Raw genomic sequence first — 27,386 nt, 5'->3', positions numbered from 1 at the left:
GTTTTATGAAAACATCTGTTCATTATTTTTTCTTTTATCACAAAATATCATGTTTGAAAAATCATATCTATTATTGATATAGCAACCAATTAGTAGGTATTGTACATGCAAACGCTACATTCGTAACTGCTTCAGATAAACTCATTTACATGTTTTTAAAACCAATCTTGGTGTTAATTGGAGTGTCATTTTTCACACAATTCTCAGTTGGAAACAATAAGTTACGTTGAATATTTTTAATTTTCATGGAATAACACGCTTCCTTCAGATAGAGGGTTCCGTTCAAGGTGATAAACCAAGTTTAAAGGAAATTAATTACTACGTTTTAATTTTAACGTAAGCCGATTGAAAAAATATAATTTCCAGGTACAGAAATATTACACACGTGTAATTTTTCACAGGTTTATGTTGTTCTAACAACATAAATTGTAAAAAAAAATGTAAAACGTTCCTGGAAATTCTTAGCGCTAATTTTTTATTGAGAGAGAATATTCGATAGATGTGGCTTTGCGATTTTGTAGACAATTAATTTCAGTCTGAAGAGATAATTTTCTTTATGAATTGTTTAATTTACAACATTATAGTAGTAAGAAATAGGTACGAATAGGTACATAAATGCATTACAATATTGTGGTAGACAAAATATCGCAGTGGGATGTGAAGTCAGAGGTGAACATACCATAATTTCGGACCTCAGAAGCGTATTCGACTCGGGGAGACTCATTAAATTTTCATCATTAGGGATAAACCCATCTAGGAGTTTATAAACGGGATTAATATCTGCAAAGGAACATTACCATCTCAACTATACATCCCCTTCAGGTGGACTTTTTAAAGAATGTTCGGTGAAATTCATTTAAAAACGTAAAATTCTGATCTTCGTAGTTGATAACAAATTTAATAGTATTTAATAGTTTTTTCACCATTCGGAAATCATTAAAAAGTAAATATCGTATTATTTAAATAATTATTTACTCAATAACAACCTGTTAATATGGGCGGAGGTCATATCCAAAATTTCGTTTGATTCGTAACGATTTTATAATGAACTCGTAATCAGGCCTGATGTAGCAGCTCAATTCAATTTATATTATAATTTAAAATAAATTCAGGATGCATCGAATATCTGGTGTAGCGTATTGTTTTATATCTAAAAACACCACTTTCACGATATTTGTAACTGGAATGTCAATGAAGATTCAATGCACGCAGCATAGACTACAGTTGTGGACGATAAAAATCAAGTTGCGCTAGAGATTCAATGCACCTGAGAGAAATGTGAGAAATTCAGAACTGATTCGATAATTTACTATGAGGTATTTCAAAACATTAATTAAAAGCAAAATTGAAACACGTTCTAAATAAACGTGAAATTACTGAACGTTTTACGTCATTATACAGTGCAACACTGAGATGATTAATACTTAAATCATTTGTTAAAAATTAACATTTTTAATTTCAGAATAATGAAAACACTACCATTGAAAGTTATTGAAAACTAAGAGATAATGGAAGAAATCAAATCAGATAAATAGAACTGTTGTAAAAGAAAAAATACTTATTTGATCATTATTTCGATTGATGTGGAAATAAATGGGCCTTCGTGAACAATTTGCATCGTTTTTTAGCTAATTTATTCAGCTATCGTTTGGATCTTTATAGATGTGACAGAATTCTCGTTGATTAACCATTAAAAGATCATTTGAGAACCCAGTATTGTGTGTTTATCGTTTGTTAACTGCTGCCACTATAATCGCAAATTATCCACACGAAAATATTTATGTCTCGCATAATTATCATAGATGACATTCCTGATATATGCGATAAATATATGGCACACGCATTGTCTATATTAAAAGAAAATTACAAGCCATTTTAGCCATACGTTATTATAAATTTCGAATTGTTAAGCCGATACTCCGAATATTATTTTCTAGTAAACTGTGGATGCTTGTTGCATTTGTTTCATGAAGTAATCAATTTCTTTCAATTTGATTACATTCACACAATGTTTCTAAACTAAACTAGGCTATTTTATGTTTCAGTCATTAAATTGTTTCAATGTTGATGTAATTAATGATCTTTGAAATTTATGGATTGCATTATTCAGCTAGAAGGTCATTATATTTTTCGAGAAAACACCTGATTCTCTTCCTTTTAAAGATTTCAAAAGTGAAATAAAGATCAACAGTTCCAACGCTTTTTTATATAACAAATTACGAAATATAACAGTTGCGTTACGATTTGAGATGGTAGTTAATTAATTAACTGCATAATTATGTACGAAACCGGAATGATGGGAATTCCAAGAAATAATTCAGATCTATAGTAAAACAACCATAAATTTTTGCATCGTGTTAATTTTCCAGAGTCGATCTCAGTATTTTGTTGGCACTGTATAATGAGGCTTTGGCAAACATTTCCGTATCGAACAATCGACATTTGAACATCGAATACCTCACATTCCACAAAAAAAAAATAAGACAGTACCGTAAAATCCTGCTGATGTATAGACCACGAAAGACGTCCGAACAAATCACAAAAAATCCTGCGAGCAACGCGCAAAAATAGACGGTCTATTCGAATGGAAGCGCACAAAGTAGGATTGTTATCAAACAAAACGCATAGAGCACGTGAGATGTGCCATTGGCGCGCGTTTCAGCAGGAGCATCTCCTGCGAACGTCGGCGGAGAACTGGCGACGGAGCGCTCGCGCCGCAGGATCGTCCGATAATAGTCGTCCTGCGAGGAGTCCTTTTTTTATCCCCGAATCAGCAGGTGGTGGCGGCTCGCCGTTCCGCCTCTCTATTATTTTTATTCGGTGCCTAGCAAGGAATTGCCCTATATTTCGACGCCGCCGCCTGCTTGAGGTAATTCCTGCAGCGCCAGAAGTTCCTCAGATTATACGGCTCGCGAGAAATAATATGATTATATTTTTGCGCCTCTGTCCTAGGCAATAGAGCCGTTAACAGAGGGATGAGAAAAAGGGCGGAGAACTTTCGACGTCACGGCGTCATAAAAGGATATTTGCAGAATACTCAAATGCTGGAATAATGATTGTTTTGAGAATCCTCGCTCAATCAAGAGAAATAGAATATTTCAAACCGAAAATACGTGTTTTCTACGTTTTTTTTTTCGAATTGATGCAGGAAAGTAACTATCTAAGTACAATTCCCAAACAGAAACCTGAAATTTGAACAAACGATCAGATGTCCAGATCCAATAATTATCAGCTCTGGAATAAGAAGTCATTTTCATGGTTTTTAGTTTAAGTAACGAAGATGCAGATTTTCATTTTTTCAAATGGATATTGTGATGGAAATGCAGAAGCGGTAGTTTATGAGTATCTTAGACGTCATCCTAATAGAAGATTTACAAATCATTCATTTTAACACATCGAAATATTCGTAGCTTTAGACTACGTAGTAATGAAGAAGTTCATAGAAGACGTCGCAATAATACCTCAATATCTTCAAATTCCGAAGTGTCAAATATCGAGAACACTCAAAGATGTTCTGGTCGAGCTAAATAAACGAAGCATTTCATGGATATACATAGTTAATTAAGCAAATACTATTATTTTTCTATTCTCTATCATCTCCTGGATTATCCGTCTCTCAAACTATACCACCCTGTATTGTTAATTCTCATTCAAACAGTGTGAACTCACTCTTTCCAAATCCACGAAAGCTAAATTGAAATTAGTTCAAGGCCTCTAAGATGTTGCAATCATTTATTATAGAGAGCCTGTATTAATTCCTCTTTCCTCAACTACCCGAAAGTGCATTTATAGTGCGTTAAATCCCCACACCCAATACCTCAATCAATTCAATACCATAACCTCAATACTTATGGAACAAATTGATACCTGATTCATCCCCAAAACATTTTGTTGGAATTGGAAACAGCGAATTTTCGTGGAATGATTACGAGCATTGAAATTAACGAACCAAGCATAGAATAATTCATTGGAAGAACGAAACTAAAACGAATTACTCTGTGGGCAGCGCCCGATAACGCGACACGTGCAATTTAGGATCTGGATCGTAAATTTTTCAGATTGAAAATATCCTTGTCCAGGTGCTTTGTCAATAAACCCGGATCAGCATCCTTGTCGAGACGAGATCTTCCATGTCGTTGACGACGAACGGAAAACTTCATTATTTACAACTTTCCTTCCCGTCTCTATCGGAATTGAAGTGACAGCATTTGCAATTATTAATTTTCATTCGACAGAGTACATCAGGGGAGGTCGTGGCCACAGCACAGTTTAATAAGCGAAAAAATCCCAGTGGGAGTGATTCTGTAGTGATCATCGAAATTGATCTGTCCAATTCAGATAACCCCTAGGATGTACCTAAGTACAATTCGATATTGACTGAATAAAATATAAGGAAAATACTTTTTTTATCCTAATTCATTTCGTTGTGCGAAGTTATATTTTTTCTGAAAATGTTCAAGAATGCCTACTCTTTCGGTGCAAATTGGAATAACAAAATACGCTATCCAGTATTCCAATCCGTCGCTATGCAACGAACTTTACTTTTGTTTTCAAAAAAGTTACTTTTCCGACCTTAATTTCTCATGTTTTTTCACCTAGGTATTTCTTCTTCTTCACTTTATATATTAATCTTGCTAATTAAATACCTATGAATTAATTAATTATTAAAGACTCATCATCCTTGAGTTACGCTTCAGAAAACTGATCCTTCAAATAAAATTAATTATGTATATTCAATTGATGAAATTCGTTAGTATTGAAAGTGGCTTCATGAGATGGATATTATGTTGAATATCGAAACGAGAGAAAAAATTAGGTACTTGCGGTAATCGCTACAAAAGATATTTTTATTAAAATTAAATTCTTTATTTTCCCTACCTTTCATTTGGGACAATCTCACGCATATGGAGACGCAAATTGAAGACTTACCTGGAAAAAAGCAAATATTACTAGTTAACAATAATCAAATTTTAATGTTATAAAATAATTTTCCTTAAGCCAATTTCTATTATTAGAACCCAGAGAAAATCTTTACAAATATCACGAATACTTTTATTATTTCCTCTTTCAAACGATAATTAGAAATGATTGTTGTGTACATTAAATGATAAGGAAACTATTGTTTGCTTGTTTATTACCACCAGCATTATGGTCATGTATAAAAAACTCACAAAGTCGCTAGTAAATACATGGTCAAAAATATCTATCCTTCCGCTGAAAAAATTTAAATGAATAACTAAATGTAAACTTTATATTTCATTTTCAGCTCAATATTCGAACAAAATGAATGAAATTTTGAAAAAAGAACAGAGAAGTATTATACAGAGTGAATAACTTAAAACACATTTAATTGATTAGGTAGAAATACCATAATGTTCTGAATTATAAAAGTTTAATGAGTCTTCTTGATGAAGGATATTTAATATAAATCAAATAATTTGACAACTTTGTGTCTAATCCTTCACAATAATATATCTGTATGAAAAAAAAAAAAAAAAAAAACTGAATATATCATACAGATATATTATTGTGAAGGATTAGACACAAAGTTGTCAAATTATTTGATTTATGTTCTGAATTAAGAATTTTCCGAAAACGAAATATCTATTGAGTACCAGATTGAGTAAGAACGCGAAATTTTTTTCCGCTAACCAACTTAATGAATTCTACTTGAGTAATTCCATTTTAAAACCGCACATTCCAGTTGATTCCCTAGTTAAAGGTGATATACGAGTGTTTCTGTGCCCTCCTAATTTATTTCTATGGTGTTCTGAACTCGTTTGGCCGCAGCCACCTTGCAAATGTACTCGTAAAATATCTGTTACTGCTTTTATCGTTCTCGGCCCACTTCACCGCAACACTTTTAGTAGTCAAATATAATATCATTCTTCAATTTTATGAACCATTTACTTTTTCTACGGCACCGACTACTTCAGAATGTATTTTCTGTATTCTTTACTATGCCATTTGGATTAAGGTGGATAATCGTGCTTATTTTCGAAGTTTCAGATTGAGTATTTCGGAAATGAATCTCGTTTTTTGCGTGCGCCTATCATTTCGACACAATTTTAGTGGTTTGTGGTGTCCATCTGGTCATAAACACAATCAGGTACTTTTGAAAAAAAACAACTAGAAACTAAAACCTTCAGGGTGAATTCACCCAATGGTTTAGGAGTTACATTGGTTCTCAATAACTCGAAAGCACTCCATTCGATAAAACTTAGGCAATATGATGAAATAATGTCACTAGTATACATAGAAGCTAAAATGTCTAAAAACCAGGTGTATGAACTGATTAGCTTTTGTTTTGCCAATTTTGAGAATATAAGTTAAGCTTCGTTATGTCAACTGTAGGTAGCGCTATCAACAAATTAAGATTCTTGTTATTTATGAGTTTTGTGCCATTATGTACCTATATGTATATCTTTCATTATAGTTATGATCTATGGAAGTATTTCTTGTAATTGAAATACCAATAAACTCTCCCTCTATTACAAATATTTGAATTCATTCTAGTAAACGTTTCGTGTTTTGTTTTACGACTTTGCACGATCATACTCGGTTACACGTCGCTTTTGATTGGTCAGTATCGGGTTTTAATTAATGTATCCAATCAAAAACAACGAAAAAAATATAGAAATGACAAGTATGACATTGCGGCGCTGCCATGAACTAAAACTAATATTTTCAATTCGAATGTCATTGCATTCAAAATTTGACGAGTGAATTCACCATGTTTTTAGACATCTTAATAGAAGCTTATACATATAAGTCATGTCATAGTTGTCAAATTGATATCTTACACGTCCATTGAAACGTATAGAATAACCATGAATAATCTGGAAACCTTATGATTACGAAAAGCTAACGAATTCTTTAGATTAATCAGTGAAATTATTGAACGAACGCGTTAAAAAGTTTCAGATACGGTGATAGTGCTTTTCTGTAATTTTTTGTTGTTGAAATATTCAACGAGATAGGGGAAATAATAAGCCTTTGTATGAAGTTTTCCGATTCCAAACAGCCGCCGGCGATTCTAACGGGACGTTCCATACGGCAGGCACAATTTGAATGTTTCCATATTCAGGCCATTTGCAATTTTTAATGAGTCCGCCCAAATGGCTGCGAAGAATTGAACATCCGTCGCAAGGTTACAACGAGTGCCATGCATATGACGCGTAGAGCTCGTAAATTTCCATGTGAGACAAAGACTTTCGTTCCAGGAAAATGGAAATGCCGGTAACTTGGTGGCTTGTTCGACTGTAATTGATATTCGACCGTATTTCGCGAAATTTCGGAGAATTATGACAGAGAATTTCATCGAGTTGAATTAGATATAGAAAAGTTTCTCAAACCCTCGGATTGTACCCAATGAATATTCCTTGGTAAAGCAATGGAAATAATTCGCCAGATATTTGATATTTCTTCAGCATCCATATATAGGTAAAACGTAACATATGCAATGTAGAAATATTTTATATACAGGATGTTCCTAAATTGGAGGTACAAAGGAAAATTAGAGGTTCCTCGGATAATTTCAAGAAAAAAAAGTCCTACAAACATGGACCCACAAAAGTTTTGTTTTAGATATACAGGGTGTTTCTTGGAAACCTACTTTTTTGTGATTATACCAGTTTATCGAACCAAAAATTATAACTCTATAATAATTTGAATGTTCCTGAGGATTACTAAGGATTCAAGGAATTATTTAAACATTTTTTTCGAAAAAAACTGACTAATGAGCAAAAACTACCTCTAAAAACTCACCAAAATTCATTAAAATATCTTGACCGGTTTATTCAGAGCAATAATTAAATAGTTACTTTCAAAGAAAAACTTTAACACCCCGTAGGTATCTCGAAATACGAGCATTTGAGAACAAAAATGCAAATGGAAATAGCAAACTGTCATTATTTATTTCATATAGAATCCCCACTTATTTACTAACACCCTGTATAGTTGAAGAAATATCTTCAATATTAACGAATGCATTTTTAAAACTAGCAGAAAGAATTAATTTTAGTGATTATGCGGACTTTATTGCTTATGGTTTCTCAAGAATCTGCAAAACCGTTTCCGTATTTATTTCGTAATTGCCGAATCGATCATGTGGCACACGTAAATTTATCATTTAACAAATATACCTGAATGAAAATTTCATGCACGAAATTTCAAGGTGAAACTGCCGCATAATCATAAATAACGTCTTACTTGAGGTGGGAAACAGCCCTTTCAATAGAAAAGATCGGATTTCTCGTACTAGTTTGAGCCAGGCACCGAAGAAACTGAAGCTTTAAGGAAACTTTTCCAATTTCAATTCTTGATGAAAAAATATACAATTTGAGGGAACTTTTAGGGCTAATTCCAACATTTCGGTTACTTAATTATTAATTTACGTTCTGATTACATTCCACAGCACATATCCAAGTCAAGGTTTTCTTGATGGAAATGAGAAATCTAGTCCCAGGATTTTTCATAGAATGGTTTGACGGCCCATCCAAATGAAATGCAAAATATATAAGGGGACGCAAAAAATAACAAAACCCAAATAAAACATGATTATTATACTATGGACTTTCTTCAAATAAAGACCGAGTCCATTGAAAATTCACAAAAACTCTGTTTTTCTCTCCAGATGTGGTAACTGTAAAATTAACATCAAATATACTTCTATGAATATCTATTCACCAATTTGTTACTAATGTTCCCACTCATTCATGAAAGAGATCGGATATACGAGGATGCATATTCTCGAATCCTTCATTTATTACAAAACGAATTTCCTTTACAATTTAAACAATTCATTTCAAAATTATCAAAGTCTTACACTCTCTTTCGAATACATATCTGTAAACAAAACATCCTGTGTGAAATGAAATGGTAACTAACTGTTTCAGTGATACTTTTTTGCTACGCGCTAAAACTAATTATACAATAGAAAAAAATGAACAGAAGTTCCGAATGGCGAGCCCATTAGATTTTCTATTATTATAATAGACTATAAATAAGCTTCTCTTTGAAATTCTACATATGCCAAAGGATTACATGTCTACGAGCAAGGCACCAAAATAATCGTTTCTGTGTTTCAAACTGGCACATATTAATTAATAGTGGATATCGCCTGAAAATAATTGCAAACTGATAGTGAATACATTGCCAAGACAATTTCGTTTCACAGGATTCAGAATAAAGATCAATAATGGATCTGGATCATAATTATTATACTAGATTGAACAAAAAAATCTTTAGACAGTATAACTTATTTTATGGAATAAGGCATTATTAAGATGTACATAAATACTTGGTTCATTCTAGGCAACGCGAATTCGAATTTTTCCGAACTTCTCTTTCCATCCGTAGGTGGCGCTATAAGAAGAATTGACCGTTCTTTATATATCGCCACCTACGAACGAAAAGAGAAGTTGTAACCATAGAAAACCTATAGAGGGTAAACATTTGAAATTCGGCCAATCAATAAATAGTAAATCCAACAGCACTGAATATGTGTCCAAGAGGACATCACAGTGATCAGCCCTCTTGGATACATATTCTGTGCTGTTGGATTTACTATTTACTGATTGGCCGAATTTCAAATGTTTACCCTCTATGAGTTTTCTATGGTTCGTGGCGGCGCCACAATGTCATACTTGTCATTTCGATCTTTTTCCGTTGTTTTTGATTGGATACATTAATTAAAACCCGATACTGACCGATCAAAAGCGACGTGTAACCGAGTATGATCGTGCAAAGTCGTGAAACAAAACACGAAACGTTTACTGGAATGAATTTAAATATTTGTAATAGAGAGAGTTTGTTGGTATTTCAATTACAAGAATTACTTCCATATATCATAACTATAATGAAAGGTATACATATAGGTACATAATGGCACAAAATAATAAATAACAAGAATCTTAATTTGTTGATAGCGCTACCTACAGTTGACATAACGAAGCTTAACTAATATTTTCAAAATTGGCAAAACAAAAGCTAATCAGTTCATGCACCTGGTTTTTAGACATCTTAGTTACAACTTCTCTTTTCGTTCGTTCACTACAAAAGCCGCAAGTGAGACACTTCAAAATAAGAGAACTTAAAAATATAAAGCTCTACAAAATAAAAATTTCATCAGCTTGGTTTGGTCTACCTACTAAACTCACCATTTGTAAGGAAGAAAAAGACAATATTTAGGTTGCATATATTGGTTTTCATCATTATTTATAGAAAAGACTCAAATTAACTGACCAATTATTCAAGGAACCATCATTTATACTGATCGAATTATTAAAATAGAACAAAATCAAAAGCTTGAAGAACTCATTCTAACTAATCTAACTAATTTTTATTTTCACATAACTTAATTTAATTTTAAGGTGATAAGAACAAATACTACCCACAGATGAAACTGAATATTTTTATTATCCGTTAAATAATTGAGAACAAAATAATATCTAATTCAGTTTAGAAACTCTTTTCACAGAATTAGTGTAATTTGAAATATGAAGTTTTTCCTCCAGATCAACATCAGATGAAGAAATTCCTTGAATTGATTATACCATATTCTTAAAAATCTTCTAAAATATATAAAGATCTTTATGCAATAGAAGCATTTTTCTTCAGATTTCCTTTCTGTTTCGTCTCTAACTTTGACTTCCCATAACTTCAACCTTTCTGTAAAAGGGGACACATAATCTGAGATGATCAAGACTGGACAATTTTATCCCGAGCAGTTTCAACTGTTATTTATCTGAAAACAAGCAAAGACATGAGAAGTCCACAAAATATTGTGTGAAGTTGATGAATAACCACTGTTAAATAAATTGTTCCAACCCTAATGCAATACAAAGAGCAATTGAAAGAGAATCCCCATATATTCAACATTCTATTAAGATTGTCAAGACTGACTATATTTCATGCACAATGTCATTAATATTATGTGATAATAAGCCATTGTAACCACCTAAACTGGCTTATCTTTTATGGATCAGAGGAAAGACCAACCAAGACAGATTTATTTGTATTTTTTACCTCAACAGCAAATAGTTACTCACCATTTCATTGGTCCCCGATATTTCATCAGGCACATCATCATTGTTGTCTCTAATCGGAGAAAGACAACAAGATAACACAACAATATCCTCGGAAAAAGAAGTGTTTTCGCACTGAGTACTAACAGAAACTGCTTTGTTTTTATTTTCAACTTCTTTAGTCATTGTTACTTTCGGTTTTGTTGCTTCTCTCATTAAGGCACTTTCACAGAATGTTCTCGAATTCAGTAACTTAGAAATACTGCTATTTTTAAATGAATACCATGGAATTTTTTGGTTAAACAAACTCAAAGGTCTCAATAAGGACATATAAATCTGTAAAGAAAAGAATAAGTTACAAAATATTAAAAATACAAGTTCAACGAAGGCGAGGGGAACCTCTCAATTCAGATACATATTATTATGATATTATGAAATGGATTGAGTGATTCAAATTTCAGGAACAAATTGAGAATATTGATAGCAATAATTAATAATATAACATATCTCAGACACTCACATTTTATTTGAACACGAAATCAATATTTAAAACAATATTCTGATTAATTTGAAATGAAAGTTAGGTTATGGCACAATATCACAGAATAGAGATAACTTTTCTTAGAGAAAATCTTACATATGTAGCTAAGTGGAATATCATTCATTCTGGTTCGAGCGGAATGCTGTTTCTGATTTCCGTTTTCACAGTGAGGTGAGGATTGAGGAAGATCATCAAACATAAATTAACTAAGTACATTTTATTTATATAGATATTTTACTCCCCTTGTAGACCCGGAGAATTGTTTTTAACGCCATCTAATGGAAGAGTTATTAATTAAAACCCGATACTGACCAATCAAAAGCAACGTGTAATCGAGTACGATCGTGCAAAGTCGTGAAACAAAACACGAAATGTTTACTGAAATGGATTCAAATATTTGATAGAGAGAGAGTTTATTGATATTTCAATTACAAGAATTGCTTCCATAGATCATAACTATAATGAAAGATATACATATATAGGTACATAATGGCACAAAACTCATAAATAATAAATAACAAGAATCTTAATTTGTTGATAGCGCTACTTACAGTTGACATAACGAAGAATTTTCTCAAAATTGGCAAAACAAAAGCTAATCAGTTCATACACCTGGTTTTTAGACATCTTAGGTATAACGATAACCACTCGTATGAAAATTGTTATGAAAGAATAGTCCACCGATTCCTTTTTCTGAGGGCATAGACCCAAAATACATCCACGTGTCAAAATTTAAAATTCCATTAAGAAGTAAACAGATGTCACTTTGAATTTTTCTTGTATCAGTTTCCATAGCAACTTTGATTAGTATACAAACAATATGTCTCTGCACTGCTGCTTTGAAAAAGAATAACAAATATTTTTATAGTTTTCTACCTCATTGAGTTATTATTATTCCAGTATGACAAGTTGTAGTTCCATTTCTGTAAATAAATCTCCTGATCAAAGGTGAGTTCCCAAATTATATATTTTGAATAATTTTGACAAAGTAATGACTTTCACCTTCAAGGTGTGAATGAATTCCTTCATATACTTATTCTATTCAAAGGAATAAAGCAAAGATTCCAACTTATCCAAGTGTTTTGTTGATTTTCTTGCGCTTTTTAGACATTAGAAATGTATTCATAATAGGAAATTTGAAGAAAACGTGAAAAAGTTGAAATGATGGAAAATGATTTCTTTAAAACTTTATAACTCTGGGATTCTGATGAATTAATCTATTTTTTTTTTATTTCAGAAGTAAAAGTTGTGAAACTGTGTGCTCTTCTAATTCTGGATGTTTCTTGCAAAAAAGAAAACCTATTCATCCTTTAGCAGCCAGTGTAAGAGGAACATTATCCCATGCAAGCAGCAAGAGTAGCAACGTGAGACAAAGAGTTTTATCTGCAAAATTGTTGAAGCTGAGAAGTTTACAGAGCCAACTGAATGATGCCAACTACCATTTGAATGTAAGAAAATAGACTAAATTTTATAGTCAGATTTTAGGTTTTTGATACTGAATTGAAAATTTTCTTTCTTATACAGCTATTTTCTTATTATCTATTTATTAAAAATGAAGGACAACTAATGAAATATTTTAATCTAGTCTGATCCAGAATATCAAAACAACTTTTTTTAGGAGATTCAACGCGAAAACCTAGCCCTCAAAACTTTGAACCAAAGACAAGACAAAGCTCTAGCCAGGCAAGTTTCTCATCTGATTAATTAATAAGTATATTCTCTCATGAGAAAACACCCTATATACGGTTATATAATCTTGAGCACAAAATATTATGATTTAAACTAAATCAACTAGATAAAATCCATTTTTTGTCTGAGATACATGTTTTATTTCAAAATTTATAAACTATTTATGCCTCATACTCTAAAATTGTTTGACATATTCTAGTCACTATTTTCAAGATATTTCAAGTTTAATATGAAGCTTCACCATTATTTTGATAGGAACATTTTATCTAGTTGATTTTAGAGAAATGTTCATATTTTGTATAGTTGAAATATTTCCAATTATTTATGATATACCGTTTATATCCTGAAGTATTCCGGTGAACGCAAATTTTGCAGATATGAGGGGACGAATGCTGATCTTCCACGGTTGTTGCGGTCTCATAGTGAGGAAATTAGAATTTTAACGGAAAAGAATAAATCTCTTCGTAAAGCCGTGAAAGACTTGACGGATTTGGTTAAAACGAGAGATGACGAACTGCTGTTAGTGAAGAAGCAACTGGAACACTTGGAAAAATTGAATAAAAATAAACATTTAGGCGAAAGACAGAAATTAAGCGATCAGGTGGAAGAATTGAAGCAGAAACTAGAATCTGCAGATGGTCAAATTAGCACGTTGAATCGAAAATTACTATTAGAGGGAAAATCGTCAAAACAAAAACAATTAGTGGAAAACGTGAAACATAAGGAATGTCAAAAAAATTTAATGCAAGCTCTAGCTGAAATCGAAAGATTAACGGGATTGGTGGACGTGAACAGTGTGAATGTAAGTTAACATTGATCATTTTGATGATTCGCTCATTTGGTGCAAAGAAACGAACGATGAATTCTGGTATTAATGAAATAAAGTATCGATGTCCTGTTTTAGGCGAACAAGAAAGAAGACACCAAACTACCCCTACGTAAAAAAATGCCCGAAAGGGAAAGCAAATCATCGATTCCTTCAGAAGACAAGCTGAGCGACAGACGCAGTGAAGAATCGCTGACGAAGGAATTGCCGAATGGTATTAGTGAAGATTTTAAGATTCTGCCGAGGTCGGAAGAAACGTGCTTACTCGATGCAAATGGCGACTTGATTTCGCCAATTGAAACTATAAAGAACAGATTGTCTTCCGAGAAAAGGGCCATCTTAGACTCGGAAAAAAATGACCTCGAGAAATCGAAATGTAGTATTAGGCCTAGCTCGTCGCAAAAATTAGCAAGGTAATTGAAACGTTTTTCCTTGATTTTTAAAATTTGATACCTTAATTTGTTTGCCAGCAAAATTCACAGATTCTGTTATCCATCTGCTCCTTTTCCAGTTGTAATTCAGAAAGCTTAAAATCTAATTGAGAAAAGCAAATTGAATTTCAGAAGATTCAGAATAGCGAATTTGAAATTCAGAAAATAGTTAATTTCCTAACAAGTTCGGGAATGATACTTTCCGCAAGAATTAGGAACAATGTTTTTTTCTATAAGCGCTATAATATATTGAAACATTTGAAACTCATAAGATATTCGATTAATTATTCACAATCACATATGATTATGAATGACAGACGTATTTCTACATGTCATTACCATTACCATAGTTATGTCATCCTTGACGTTAATTGGCCGTTCGGTGCATAGATAAACTTAGATTAGTTTGTGTATGGTTCGGTGCATAGAGACATGAGTTACATGACAGAATTTAATTTATTCTTTATAATATTTGCGTGCGGGAAAATACACTGTTATTTCTTTCCCGCACGTATATGCGTGCGGAAAAGAAATAGCAGGGGTGTACAAGCACTGTGTGGGAAAGTGTGACTTTGTGATTTAAAATGCGTGTGGAAAAAAATATTGAAAGGGCACTAATCTATGTAATACCTATGATGTATAATTGTACTGGTACCTCAAATTCGGTACTGTTCTGAATTACGTATTTTATATCTGAAATTGAATTGAGAACCTCAGAAATACAATTTACCTCTTCTGAAATATAATTTGATGTTGCTGAATTTCAATTCACACTACCGAACTTCTGAACCCGCCTGAAATATTCCCACTGTAATTATCTTTGTTTAAACGAGATGTTTTGTTTCAGTCTGAGCAATAATATAGACTCAATAATACAAAGATCCAAAGAGAACGGTTTATCCCAATTCGATAGAACACTCGGAGATTACTGTAGTCAAGTCATGAACACAGTTAAGAGCTGCAGTAAAGTGGTTGAAGATCATCAAGAGAGTCTGGATCAATCGAGAAACGACACAGAAACTATAAGGGATGCTGTGGACGAAATAAAAGCATTGGATGATCAACTAAAAAGGAACAGCATATTTTCGATAGACGCAACGGAATTGAAAAAGATACTGAAAGCCGACAAAGAAGAGAAGAAGAATTTGAGAGAATCGATCAGAAATACAGAAGTCAAATTCAGAGAAGACCCGAAAGCGAAACTTTTAGCTACTCTACGTGCCATCGATAATGGAGATTACATAGATAACTTTGAAAATGATGACATTACCACCTCAACAGACGAAATTTATGAGAATTTTCCGAATTAGATTTTGTTGATAATGATATATACTCATCAAGGTTATTTTTTCTATTTATTTTATTATAGATTTACATTATCACACTGAAGTTTCTGTTTCAAAGTCACCCCTCTTCATTCCTCAGTATGATGGAATAAAATGAAAATAAAGGCAAGATTAATGGAATCAACTCCCAAAATAACAAATATATACAAAAATTTGCTTCAAGCTTTATAGCATTATAATTGAAAGTAGGACGTTTCAAGGAGAATTCTGAAGTTCATTGACGCAATTCATATCTAACGTGATTAAAGCATTTATTTATTTTTGACCTGGAATACACAGTACTGGTAACAATGCCATATCAAAAGATCTTTGAACACCAAAATCTACAAAAATCGTGATAATTGGGTCGTTCCATACTTATATTATTTTATACTCTGAAGAATATACGGATTTGCCACAGAAAGGGGAATAAATTAGAGATGAATAACATTTAAATAATTATTTCATTGTTAATAAATATATTTATTCAATAATATAATTTTCATATAATATAGATGCTATATTGAAGCTAATGGTGATTCACAACCAAGAAGTTTTATCAACATTGAATAGTCCGTTACAAAACTAATTTCAATTTTTGGATTTGATGGTGAAATCAATACATAGGAGAGGTAGATAAAAATAAATCTTTATGTACTAATTGCCATTTTCGATGAGTGGGTAAAGTCAATCATGTCACTCAAAGATAGTCAGGATTAACGACCAATTTCATTTTTTTTTAGACACATCTATGAGTTTTTCTATTCAAACTCTAGAATAATTGAAATCCAAAGTTATTAGAAATTTTCAGTCACAAAATTCCGAATTATTGTCTTCCAAACTAAGGCATATCTCAAGAACTAACTAAACATTCTCCAAATGTCAGTATTCGAGAAAACAAATTTACAATGCTGGGTATCAACATTCAAAATGGCACAATTTCGATTGATATCAATCACATTTTTTTTATGTACCATCACAAGCTAAAACTGAAATCTATAAGAAATTTTGAGGCCGTTTTAGGCTTGAACGATTTCGATTTTCGGTTGGATTATACCTCCTGGTCCAGGTAAGGAGGATGAATTATGTGACAAATACTCGTCGACAGCTCGAGCTGCTTGTCTTCCTTCCGATATGGCCCACACGACTAGAGATTGGCCCCTTCTGCAATCTGAAAAAAACATTTTATTTTTATATTAGTAAACACCAATTATAAATTCACCCCATTCTCTTTGGGAATTTATTTCTCTACCAAAAATTTGACCATCCATGAAAATTATTCATATTTTTTATGTGGGCAATATTTACCTTGAAATCAATGAGGTTTTTAAAAAAATTTCCATTGCAAAAAGACGCAGAGACAATATAATTCCACGAACGCCACTGTTTGAAATTTAGAAATATCTTTTATATAAAAAAATTACTTATGATGAAGTTTAGTCTCAGTTTGATTTGAACGCCCAAGTATTGATATTGATTAGGCCTTTCTGGTATTTAATGGATCCGGTCCCTAATTGATGGAAATGAGTTATAGATAAAAAAATAAAACAAAGAAGAAGATGAGTGAAAATTACTTCGTTTTATTATTTTACCTTTCGGATATATTAAAATCATTTGGTATCTAGTAGATTTGCAAAACAAACTCACCTCCAGCTGCAAAAACATTAGAAACATCGGATCGATAATTTTCAGTGTTGAAGTTAGATCTTGCATCCAATGTCAATTCTAATTGATCTCCAATGGCCCTTTCAGGACCTAAGAATCCCATGGCTAAAAGAACCAGATCTGCTGGAAATACTCTTTCAGTACCAGGAACTTGAACCATCTGCCATCTTCCACTGTCGTCTTTTTTCCATTCAACATTTATGGTTTTGATGCCACTTACATGTCCTTTGCCATTATCTATGAATTCCTGAGTCATAATACTAAAGACGCGAGGATCTTCTCCAAATTTCGTCTTGACCTAAAAGTTGTTACCATTTTTACTTTATTGATTTAATTATTTTTACTGATCACCAATTGGGATCTTCCCATTGGAGTATTTAATAGACAGAAAGAGATATATATTTAATAGTATTGGGGTGAAAAAATATTGTTTTTAGTACAATCTTAGCAACACGTATTTCGAATTCTGTGTTTGTGTAACAATTTCTGGGAGGGTTAATTTTTTTTGTATATTCCAAAGTTTCTGATGAATAAACCACAAATTTTTACATACCTCTTCGTGGCCATAATCAACCCTAAAAACTCTAGGCCACTGAGGCCAGGGATTATCCTGGGATCTTTTCGGTCCAGGTTCTGGCAGTATTTCAAATGTGACGATCGAAGCGGCCCCTTGTCTAAGCGAAGTTGCAATGCAATCGCATCCAGTGTCGCCTCCACCGATAATTATAACGTTCTTGTCTTTGGCTACGGGTCCGTCACGGTTTGTACCTAATTGTTTCTTTTGCCAATTTTCCAAAAATTCCATCGCGAAATGAATTCCGCCAAGTTGTCTACCTGATGGAAAATTAAAAATATTAATGTTTCAATTAGAAAATTCTGTTGAATTATTTTGAATTCACAGTTGGCAGAGTTGTGCCATCCAGTACATACCTGGAAGTGGTATATCTCTAGGCCAGGTAGCTCCGGTACAAAGAACAACAGCTTCATATTCCTTGCTCAAATCAGTTGCCGATATATCTTTCCCTATGTTCACGTTAGTCTTGAATACGATACCCTCAGCTTTAAGCAGGTCCACCCTGCGTTCCACCACAGCCTTACTCAATTTCATGGTTGGGATACCGTACTGGAGTAAGCCTCCCACTCTGTCGTTTCTCTCGAATACGGTTACATTATGTCCAGCTTTGTTCAACTGGCTAGCACATGCAAGACCTGCAGGGCCTGGAAATAACAGTTTTTTTTTTTATTGAAGAAAAAGGAGTTGTCTTATCGTTCCACTTACCAGAACCAACAATAGCCACTTTCTTTTGCGTTCTAACTTCGGGGATCTGGGGTGTTATCCATCCGTTCTCGAAAGCATGGTCGATTATGGAACATTCAATGTTTTTTATGGTCACCGCCGGTTCGGAAATGCCCAAGACGCAGGCCGCTTCGCATGGTGCCGGACACACTCTTCCCGTGAACTCGGGAAAGTTGTTGGTCTGCAAGAGTTGGTTCAATGCCTGTCTCCACTGATTCTGAAAGACCAGCAGATTCCACTTCGGAATGATATTGCCGAGCGGACAACCGTGAGAATTGGACTGGCAAAACGGCACACCGCATTCCATACATCTTGCCGCTTGCATCCGAAGACCTTTCCTAACGTGCTGGACGTTGTAGATCTCGTCCCAATCTTTCATTCGTTTTTCGGCTGGACGATATACGCTGGTTTCACGTGGATATTTCATGAAACCTGGGGAAGATGTCAAAGTTATTGTTATTGCGAGGAATAATGAACAAACAATTAATACTACGAATTGTACTGTCTAGTCTATTATTTTCTTTTCCAACACAACAATTCAGCCTGTATGAAAAAATGTATAAATTAATAAATATCGTATATGAAATGTATACGACTACGGTATAAAATTATGTACAATTTTTTTTTTAGGTCAAATATGAAACGATTCCGTTGGTGGACTTTTTCTAAAATCACCAGGACCAAGGAAGAAAAAAAATATAGACATACCTCTCGTTTTATCCAAAACATTTTCTTTTTTGGGATCGCCCATTACATCCTCGATGTCGGGAATTTTAGGTTCGTGACTCAGTCCATTAGTAATTTGTACTTCGGCCATCTTTTGCCGCAAAGCCCTCTGGTAATCATAAGGAAATACTTTGACGAATTCTTTCAATCTGTTGTCGAAATCTTCCAGTAACTTCTCGGCCACGATACTACCAGTGAGCTCTTTGAATTCTTTCAATAACGTCCTCACCAACGAGACATCGTCGCCGTCTTCAAGTTTGCAAAGTTCAACCATCTCGGGATTGCATCTGGTGGAGAATTTACCATCGATATCCCAAACATAGGCAATTCCTCCAGACATACCGGCTGCGAAATTTCGGCCTGTCAGTCCTGAAAATGGATGATGTATAGAAGTATGAAAAAATCAGGGAGAAGTGAGATATATTGAAGCCCCCTGCTAAATAATTAACATATAGAATACAATTTTTTTTCATTGCTAATCAGCCTAACCAAAAAAAATATACTGATATGCCTCCAGATCTAGAACTCTAGGAACTGAAAAAAAAAAAACTTACCCAAAACTAGGACGAAGCCTCCGGTCATATATTCGCAAGCGTGATCTCCGACTCCTTCCAGCACAGCAGTGGCTCCGGAATTTCGGACTGCAAATCTTTCAGAAGCGATTCCCCTGAAGTAGGCCCTACCGGATGTGGCGCCGTAAAGACATACATTTCCTACTATCACGTTTAAGTGCGATTCGAAAGGTGACACTTTCGGCGGATAGATGACTATAGTGCCTCCTGACAGACCCTTGCCTGAAAAAGGGATGACAATATTTACGATCGTTATTCATTTTGTGATATTGTGAGAAAGCTGTTAACGTCCCCTGAACCTATAATTGTATGTCTTAAATATATTTAAAAAATATCACATACATTTGAATATGGCAAAAAGAAAAAAAATCAATCAGTTTCAAGATATTTCTCGAATATATCGATCTTATCCAATCAGTCTCATTATTTTTCGTTTGAAATATCATGCCTCAAAAAGTCTACTCACCAACATAATCATTAGCGTCCCCTTCTAAGGTAATAGTGATACCTTTGGCTAGAAAAGCACCGAAACTTTGACCGGCAGATCCCTTCAATCGTATATCGATATGTTTTCCCTCTGGTAAACCGTCCTCATTATAGATCCTGAAGAATCAAGTTTCATTCGTCAATTTCAAAAACGCCCACTCATTTACTAAAATCAACTCACTTAGATATTTCGTAAGAAAGTGTAGATCCAAACGCTCTACACTCGTTGTTGATGTTCATCTCGATGGTAACGGCATTCTGCTCGCCCTCCAGCAGTGCCTTGGACATGTCGATCAATTTATTGTCCAATCTGTTTTCAAGTTGGAAGTCTTGAGCCACGGAACCTCCTTTAATGTTCACTCCGGGACGCATGTGACTGGCGTTTTGCAGTATTAAATTCAAGTTTAGCAGCTTGGACTTGGCAGAGCCGGTTTCAGACACCTTCAGAAGGTCTGTTCTGCCTATCAACTCTTGGAATGAACGAACCTATACAGAGGGGTAATTCGTAATATTTTATCTATAAAAAGTTGAGTTGAAAATATGTGAAATCCCTAAAATCATTGCTTATCTTTGAGATTTCCCCAAATGTTAACTGAATTACTGAATTGTTAGTGATCATTCAATCATTTTCATTAAAATAATATATTTTTCATTATATGTTAGTACTTATTTTATACTAAAAGTAAGAAAAACGCTATTTGAAATAATATCTGGAAAAAATATTAGAATTTAATTTATTACTTACGCCTAGATTAGCCATGTGGTTTCTCACTTCTTCGGCCAGCATGAACATATAATTTATGACATGCTCGGGTTGGCCCGTAAATTTCTTCCTAAGGATCGGATCCTGAGTGGCAATTCCCACTGGGCAGGTGTTCAAATGGCATTTACGCATCATTGTACATCCCATCGCAATAAGGGGTGCAGTACTAAAACCTATTTCGTCGGCACCTAGGATTGCCGCTACAACTACGTCAAAACCTAAAAAAAAAAACCTTTTAAAATAGCTGAGGAGAGTAGATTCTTCATAAATAATTAATAATCAGTGGATAGCTAATCGATTTTGAAAGAATTGAAGATACCTGTTCTTATTTGGCCATCGGCTTGCAAAACGATTCTAGATCTCAAATTGTTCAATACAAGAACTTGGTGCGTTTCGGCAATTCCCAATTCCCAAGGAAGGCCGGCAGATTTAATTCCGGTCCAAGAACTGGCCCCAGTGCCACCGTCGTGGCCTGACACAACGATGTGTTCCGCTTTGCCTTTCGCAACCTGAAAAAAAATTTAATATGTTTCTATCGATCATAATCATCAAAAACAAAATGAAAAGTGAAATACAGAATCTTTTAGAATAAGATGCAGATCCTTGATAGTGCAAATCATTGTAACTTTTATAAATCATTAATGTTGAAAAATGGCTAAAGATATTTGAGAGAATTCTGACGAATTTCGTATAAATATTTTAGAATGTAACAAAATATAAAAGAAATGAATAAAAAGGGAAGCAACCTAACCTCACTCAACCTAACTGAAATATTAAAATTTGCACCACAACAAGGTCTCCCTGCCAGACTTTCCCCTATCCCCGATTTTTTTCTAATCTATTTTGCTATGACACAAATGATATTATTGTACATACCCCTGATGCAACCACACCAACTCCTACTTCAGACACCAATTTCACAGATATGCGGGCCTTAGGATTTGCGCACTTCAGATCGTAAATCAATTCTGCCAAATCTTCTATCGAGTAAATATCATGATGAGGCGGTGGGGAAATAAGGCCAACTCCTGGCACGGAATGTCTGGTTTTAGCTATTTCAACCGATACTTTATATCTGAAATTTAATAACATTTTTATAAAGGAGGCTTCCAGGATTCCGGATAATTCTCACCCCGGCAATTCACCCCCTTCGCCAGGTTTCGCACCCTGCGCCATCTTGATCTGTAAATCGTCTGCGTGCGCGAGGTAAGAAGAAGTTACGCCAAACCTTCCGGAGGCCACCTGTTTTATGGCGGATCTTTTGGAGGCATCCAGGTATCTTTCCGGGTCTTCGCCGCCTTCTCCCGTATTACTTTTACCACCCACCTGAAATTTATTCCATTCTGAATTGAACAAAAAAAAACTACATCTGAATCAAACTTACCTTGTTCATCGCTACGGCAAGCGTTTGATGAGCCTCTAAACTGATGGATCCAAAACTCATCGCTCCCGTGGCAAATCTTTTGACTATTTCGGTAGCTGGTTCCACCTCGTCAAGAGGAAGAGGCTCATTTTGAGTTCTCAATTCCAAACGACCTCTTAGCATGGTGTTCCTCACGGATTCCATTGTAGATTCTCGGAACTTTTCATAAGCTGACTTGTTGTTATTAATAGCAGATTCCTGCAATTCGATTATTCGTTAATAAAAATCTAGAAATTTTAGAAAGTTGGATGTTGAATTTTTTAAGAAAAAATAATTTTTTCATCATAGCTTTTTTTCCTAGATATTTGTCGTTTGGCATGCGATTTCCGCTTGAAAATTTATGGTGGATTGTTAACTACAATTCACCTAATTCTCACTGGGCTCCAATCATTTTGTTGGAATTTGATTGTTAGCCGTTATGCGTAATTTACTTTTGGGAATTCAATATTCTTTCACGCATGCGAACAAAATGAATAAAAGTCTCAATAAGAATTAAAACCAATAACAGATAGTTTGAGCTAATAATTTAATCAGAAATAATGGGATCAATTCTTTCTTACTTGAAGAGCAGCAATACTAGCAGGTTCATTGAGATGTTTTTCCCCTCCTGCTCTCCAATGGTAATTACCAGCATCCCTCAGTACCAAACTGTCCACTTGATTATGATAGGCGTTCTGATGTCTTACCAAAGCTTCCTGAGCCACCATTTCTAAATTCACACCGCCTATTCTAGATGGGGTACCTTCGAAAAATAAAAATTTCCTCATTGATCTATTTCGAGAATACTTTCATTCTTACAAGTTGCTCAGAGAGTTATTACGCTAAACTTCAAATTAATACTCGAGATAAAGATCCACTTGCAAAAATATTTAAAAAAAATAAGAATGCAATGTATTTTGATTACTAATTAACTTATAAAAACCACTCCTTTCGAAAGATTCAAGATACTAGGAGAGAATAATAAACCTCTATATAAATTTGTATGTTTTTTTATCTCGAGTAGTAGACGAAAGTTTTATTGATCCGCCTATTAGGCAAGATAGAAATCTTCACTTGAACATCGCAAATGTATACTTACGTGCATTTTCCGGGGTCACTATTAGAGCATTAACTTATTGCGGCATACACTCGTTCGTTTTAACATTTTTCAAACATTAGTGTATACTGCAGTTCCTAAATCTGAAAAAATAACACGTAAACGGAGAAGAAGTGTGCAAACAATGTACCTTTGAAGCATTTATCGATTACATCTTCGGCCAGGCCAACCGCTTCGAAGATCTGCGCCCCCTTGTACGACTGTAACGTCGAAATGCCCATCTTGGCCATAACTTTACTAATGCCGGTTTGCATCGCTTGAGCGTAATTTTGGTAGATGGCTTCGTCGGTCAGCGACGTATCGAGGATCCCTTGGTCCCGAAGGCTCGAGGCCAGCTCTAGGGCCAAGTAGGGACAGATTGCATCAGCTCCGTATCCCAACATTACGCATATGTGATGGACTTCTCTCGCTTCGGCCGTTTCTACCACCAGAGCTACCTTCATTCGCGAACGCGTATCAATTAAATGATGATGGACGGCCCCTTGAAAAAACAATTAAAAAAATCATATCAATCTAGAGGTTCAAACCAGAAAAATGCACTATCGCCCCAGAAAAAGACAGACTGACTTTCTTGACGCCAGAGAGCATCTGAGAAACCTTTCTAGGCTTACCCATAATTTGAAATTTTCAAAAAGGATAATTAGGATAATGTTGATTGAAAAATGCTTTCAGAGCTGGGACTAATTATTCTCATTGAGTTGTTCTGTTTTTGAAATTTGATCTTTACATGCTCTTTACTTTTAATTTAAACTAATTCTCAAGTTGACATACATTGAACTATATTTTTAAGTATTACTAAAGGCTGGTTGATCAGTATTAGTAAATATTTACCTAATGCCACTAAGCTGCTAATAGGAACCCTCTCCGAACTACCATTTCTATCGGAAAGCACGATAATTTGATTTGTCTTACTGGCTTCGTTGGCCTCATCGCAAATATAATCAAGTTTCTTCAGATAACCTACGGTTCCTTCGGTTGCTGGGAACGTGATGTCAATAACATGCGAAGACCAGCCTCGATGTTTGGTTTGAACTAACACGTCCATGTCTGCGATAGACAGGACAGGTTGCTTCAGCCACAACCTAAAAACGAATAACAGTTTATAGATTTGTTAACATAGTCTTTGTGTTAATTTTCGCAAGAACAAAGTATTTCCGCGAATTTTTTGGTTTCATACATTTAATTTCTTCTTTGTATTGAGTGAATAAAATTTTCTCAATAGAAGAAATAACATTTCTCTAATTCTGTGGTAAATTTATTCATTCTGCCATAACTAGAGGAACAAAATACCTGTGAACTTGTTTGGAACTGGGCTCTAAAATATTTTCCTCTGGGCCGATGGGGCACTGAAGGGACATAACGACCTTCTCTCTGAAAGGATCGATGGGAGGGTTGGTAACTTGCGCGAATAGTTGCTTGAAATATTCGTAGGTTAGAGGTGCAAAGTTGGAAAGACAAGCCAACGGAACGTCGTTGCCCATACTGCCAAGCGCTTCTTTTCTGCGAAAGAGATCAAGAATATTAGTGGAATTTCATGTGTAAATTTGACTAGATACTACTTTGGACATAAACTAACGTGTTGATCGAGTAAAATAAAAAAGGGATATATTCAAACATATTCATTTTGTGACATATTCCATTTTAGTAATCGCAACTAATCAGAAACATGAAAAACTTCCAAGAGCTATTCATCTCATTAATTGTCCCTATCTGGAAAATACAATCGTGGATTTTGAAGGTGAAAAATCAAATTTCGAAAAATGCGTATCTCCAAAAATTAAATACACGGAATACAGAAATTCAAAATGTGCGCAGTCACAACTGTACTTGTTTCAGACACACTAGTTATAGAGTTATCTCAATGAATCCCTTTTCTTCATTTAATAAGCACCTTTTGAAAGAATTTGAGATATTTCACCATATATAAGAATAGAATATACCACTTAAAAAAATTTTTATGAGTCATCGCCCATAAAGTCTCACTGGCTTTTGTCCATAGTAGTATTTCCGATATTTTCAAAACACATACTTGTTGTTGATCATTGGAAGGAGTAGCAGATGAATAGTTTCCGTTGAATAGCCGTATAATGGCAAACGTTTATCTGTCAATCCACTGGGTTCATACTTTGGTTTAGCTGCATGACCGCTATCTAAATGAGCTTTGCGAAGTTCATCCATAGTAATCTACAAGTGATAATTATTAGTCAATTTACATAGCCTTTTCAACGACTGCTAAGCTACAATAGGAAGGGAGAGCTTATCAAGTTTGTCTCATACCAAAAATGATAAAAGTTAGCACATCAGCAATCAAAGCGGAAAATTTTGCAATAAAACAGTTATTTTCGTTTGAAAATTGATGCTCAACTCGTTATTTATTCTCGAACTTACCATCTGGGTTGTCAGGGAAATCATGAAAAAAGATAATGGGATTAGTACTATGAAAATAACGTATGGAAACAATGACAAATAATTAACAGAAAATGATGAAGGCTACTGCATACCATATTCCTATAGTTGAACAGCGGAAAGTACCGTAACAAAAAATCACTTCAAATATGACACTGTAACGGTTTTTTATAACAGGAACTGAATTATAAGTTACATCACGAAGCATCTACCGCAAAAATTTTTTAATGAAGTGAGTAAAATTAAACTTTGTAGGTAAGAAATAAACATAAGATCAAAACGAAAACAATAGCAACAAACAAGAAGCAAAGAAAAATAATAGAAAAATTTAGAAGACGCCCATTATATGATAACATCCGTGATATTGCCCCATAGGCGGAATAAACGAAATAAAAAAACGCAAAACAAAAAAATAACTAAACAGAGACAAAATAAAAATCATTGTAGAGCACCTCCCATAAATAGAAAAACTTCGATAAACCTTAAAAATCTAAATTCCAATAGAAAGGAAAAGATAGAAGAGACCAAAAACCTTTTCTTGTAGCCCTAAATAAATTAATGAAATGAAGCATACCTTTTCCTTCAGCCATTCTCCATGTGGTCTAGAATGGGCGATTTTCCTCTTCAATTCAACATCTTGAATAACCATTTTTTCAGTGGTGTCTACCAGCAACATCCTGCCAGGTTTCAGGCGACTTTTCAGGATCACATCGGCAGGATCAACATCGTACACACCCACCTACACAAATTCATATAGTAAGTAAAGTAATACACCTCGTATTTTGGAATAACAACAATCGATTAAATAAGCATAACTGTTAAGAAAAAAGATTGGCACTCACCTCACTGGCCATTATGAGTATATTATCTTTGGTTACATAAAATCTAGATGGTCGAAGTCCATTCCTGTCCAAAATAGCCCCGATATAACGACCATCGGTGAAAGAAATCAGGGCAGGTCCGTCCCACGGCTCCATAATGCAAGACGCCCAATGGTAATAATTTTTTTTCTCCTCCGACATTGTCGGATCATTCTGCCAAGCTTCTGGAACCATCGTCATGACTGCCTAAAAATCTTTTTCTTAATAAAAGATGTTATGAGACAAATAAGAA

General features: G+C 34.3%; 3 protein-coding genes across 9 annotated transcripts in view; 1 reads left to right on the top strand and 2 right to left on the bottom strand.

Annotated features, from left to right (window-relative positions):
- The window catches only part of LOC123677443 (uncharacterized protein C18B11.02c-like), an 83,890-nt gene extending 71,616 nt beyond the window's left edge, over nucleotides 1-12,274 (bottom strand). Inside the window, exons 1-2 of one of the 4 annotated variants that reach the window (XM_045613953.1) lie at nucleotides 12,120-12,274; nucleotides 11,052-11,363 (exon numbers count right to left, since the gene is read on the bottom strand). In XM_045613953.1, the coding sequence (XP_045469909.1) occupies nucleotides 11,052-11,363; nucleotides 12,120-12,128 (321 nt within the window). In that variant the 5' untranslated portion in view covers nucleotides 12,129-12,274. Of the gene's footprint in view, nucleotides 1-2,490; nucleotides 2,712-11,051; nucleotides 11,364-11,547; nucleotides 11,822-12,119 lie in introns of those variants that run through there. The other 3 variants (XM_045613952.1, XM_045613954.1, XM_045613955.1) reach the window with 3 other exon arrangements.
- Nucleotides 12,275-12,349: 75 nt separating this feature from the next.
- On the top strand, nucleotides 12,350-15,896 carry LOC123677444 (kinectin). The gene is made up of 6 exons (XM_045613958.1): nucleotides 12,350-12,516; nucleotides 12,806-13,016; nucleotides 13,187-13,251; nucleotides 13,633-14,059; nucleotides 14,162-14,496; nucleotides 15,362-15,896. Exons 1-6 carry the CDS (start codon nucleotides 12,470-12,472, stop codon nucleotides 15,822-15,824), a joined length of 1,548 nt encoding a protein of 515 aa, XP_045469914.1. The 5' UTR covers nucleotides 12,350-12,469; the 3' UTR covers nucleotides 15,825-15,896.
- Nucleotides 15,897-16,301: 405 nt separating this feature from the next.
- LOC123678594 (glutamate synthase 1 [NADH], chloroplastic) overlaps nucleotides 16,302-27,386 on the bottom strand; it is a 29,723-nt gene continuing 18,638 nt past the window's right edge. For 2 of the 4 annotated variants that reach the window (XM_045615719.1, XM_045615720.1), the window contains exons 6-27: nucleotides 27,116-27,340; nucleotides 26,848-27,012; nucleotides 26,256-26,258; nucleotides 25,897-26,051; nucleotides 25,158-25,367; nucleotides 24,699-24,949; nucleotides 23,998-24,348; nucleotides 23,332-23,513; nucleotides 22,733-22,969; nucleotides 22,481-22,674; nucleotides 22,225-22,423; nucleotides 21,668-21,857; nucleotides 21,331-21,566; nucleotides 20,767-21,071; nucleotides 20,566-20,702; nucleotides 20,082-20,321; nucleotides 19,510-19,896; nucleotides 18,784-19,233; nucleotides 18,435-18,722; nucleotides 18,058-18,338; nucleotides 17,487-17,802; nucleotides 16,302-17,010 (exon numbers count right to left, since the gene is read on the bottom strand). In XM_045615719.1, the coding sequence (XP_045471675.1) occupies nucleotides 16,859-17,010; nucleotides 17,487-17,802; nucleotides 18,058-18,338; nucleotides 18,435-18,722; nucleotides 18,784-19,233; nucleotides 19,510-19,896; nucleotides 20,082-20,321; nucleotides 20,566-20,702; nucleotides 20,767-21,071; nucleotides 21,331-21,566; nucleotides 21,668-21,857; nucleotides 22,225-22,423; nucleotides 22,481-22,674; nucleotides 22,733-22,969; nucleotides 23,332-23,513; nucleotides 23,998-24,348; nucleotides 24,699-24,949; nucleotides 25,158-25,367; nucleotides 25,897-26,051; nucleotides 26,256-26,258; nucleotides 26,848-27,012; nucleotides 27,116-27,340 (5,154 nt within the window). In that variant the 3' untranslated portion in view covers nucleotides 16,302-16,858. Of the gene's footprint in view, nucleotides 17,011-17,486; nucleotides 17,803-18,057; nucleotides 18,339-18,434; nucleotides 18,723-18,783; nucleotides 19,234-19,509; nucleotides 19,897-20,081; nucleotides 20,322-20,565; nucleotides 20,703-20,766; nucleotides 21,072-21,330; nucleotides 21,567-21,667; nucleotides 21,858-22,224; nucleotides 22,424-22,480; nucleotides 22,675-22,732; nucleotides 22,970-23,331; nucleotides 23,514-23,997; nucleotides 24,349-24,698; nucleotides 24,950-25,157; nucleotides 25,368-25,896; nucleotides 26,052-26,255; nucleotides 26,259-26,847; nucleotides 27,013-27,115; nucleotides 27,349-27,386 lie in introns of all 4 variants that reach the window. The other 2 variants (XM_045615722.1, XM_045615721.1) reach the window with 2 other exon arrangements.

The sequence above is a fragment of the Harmonia axyridis genome, chromosome 4 (genome assembly GCF_914767665.1).
Source record: "Harmonia axyridis chromosome 4, icHarAxyr1.1, whole genome shotgun sequence".
Classification (NCBI taxonomy): domain Eukaryota; kingdom Metazoa; phylum Arthropoda; class Insecta; order Coleoptera; family Coccinellidae; genus Harmonia; species Harmonia axyridis.
The sequence above is the reverse complement of the archived record's forward strand: the minus strand, read 5'-3'. Positions and strand labels throughout refer to the sequence as shown.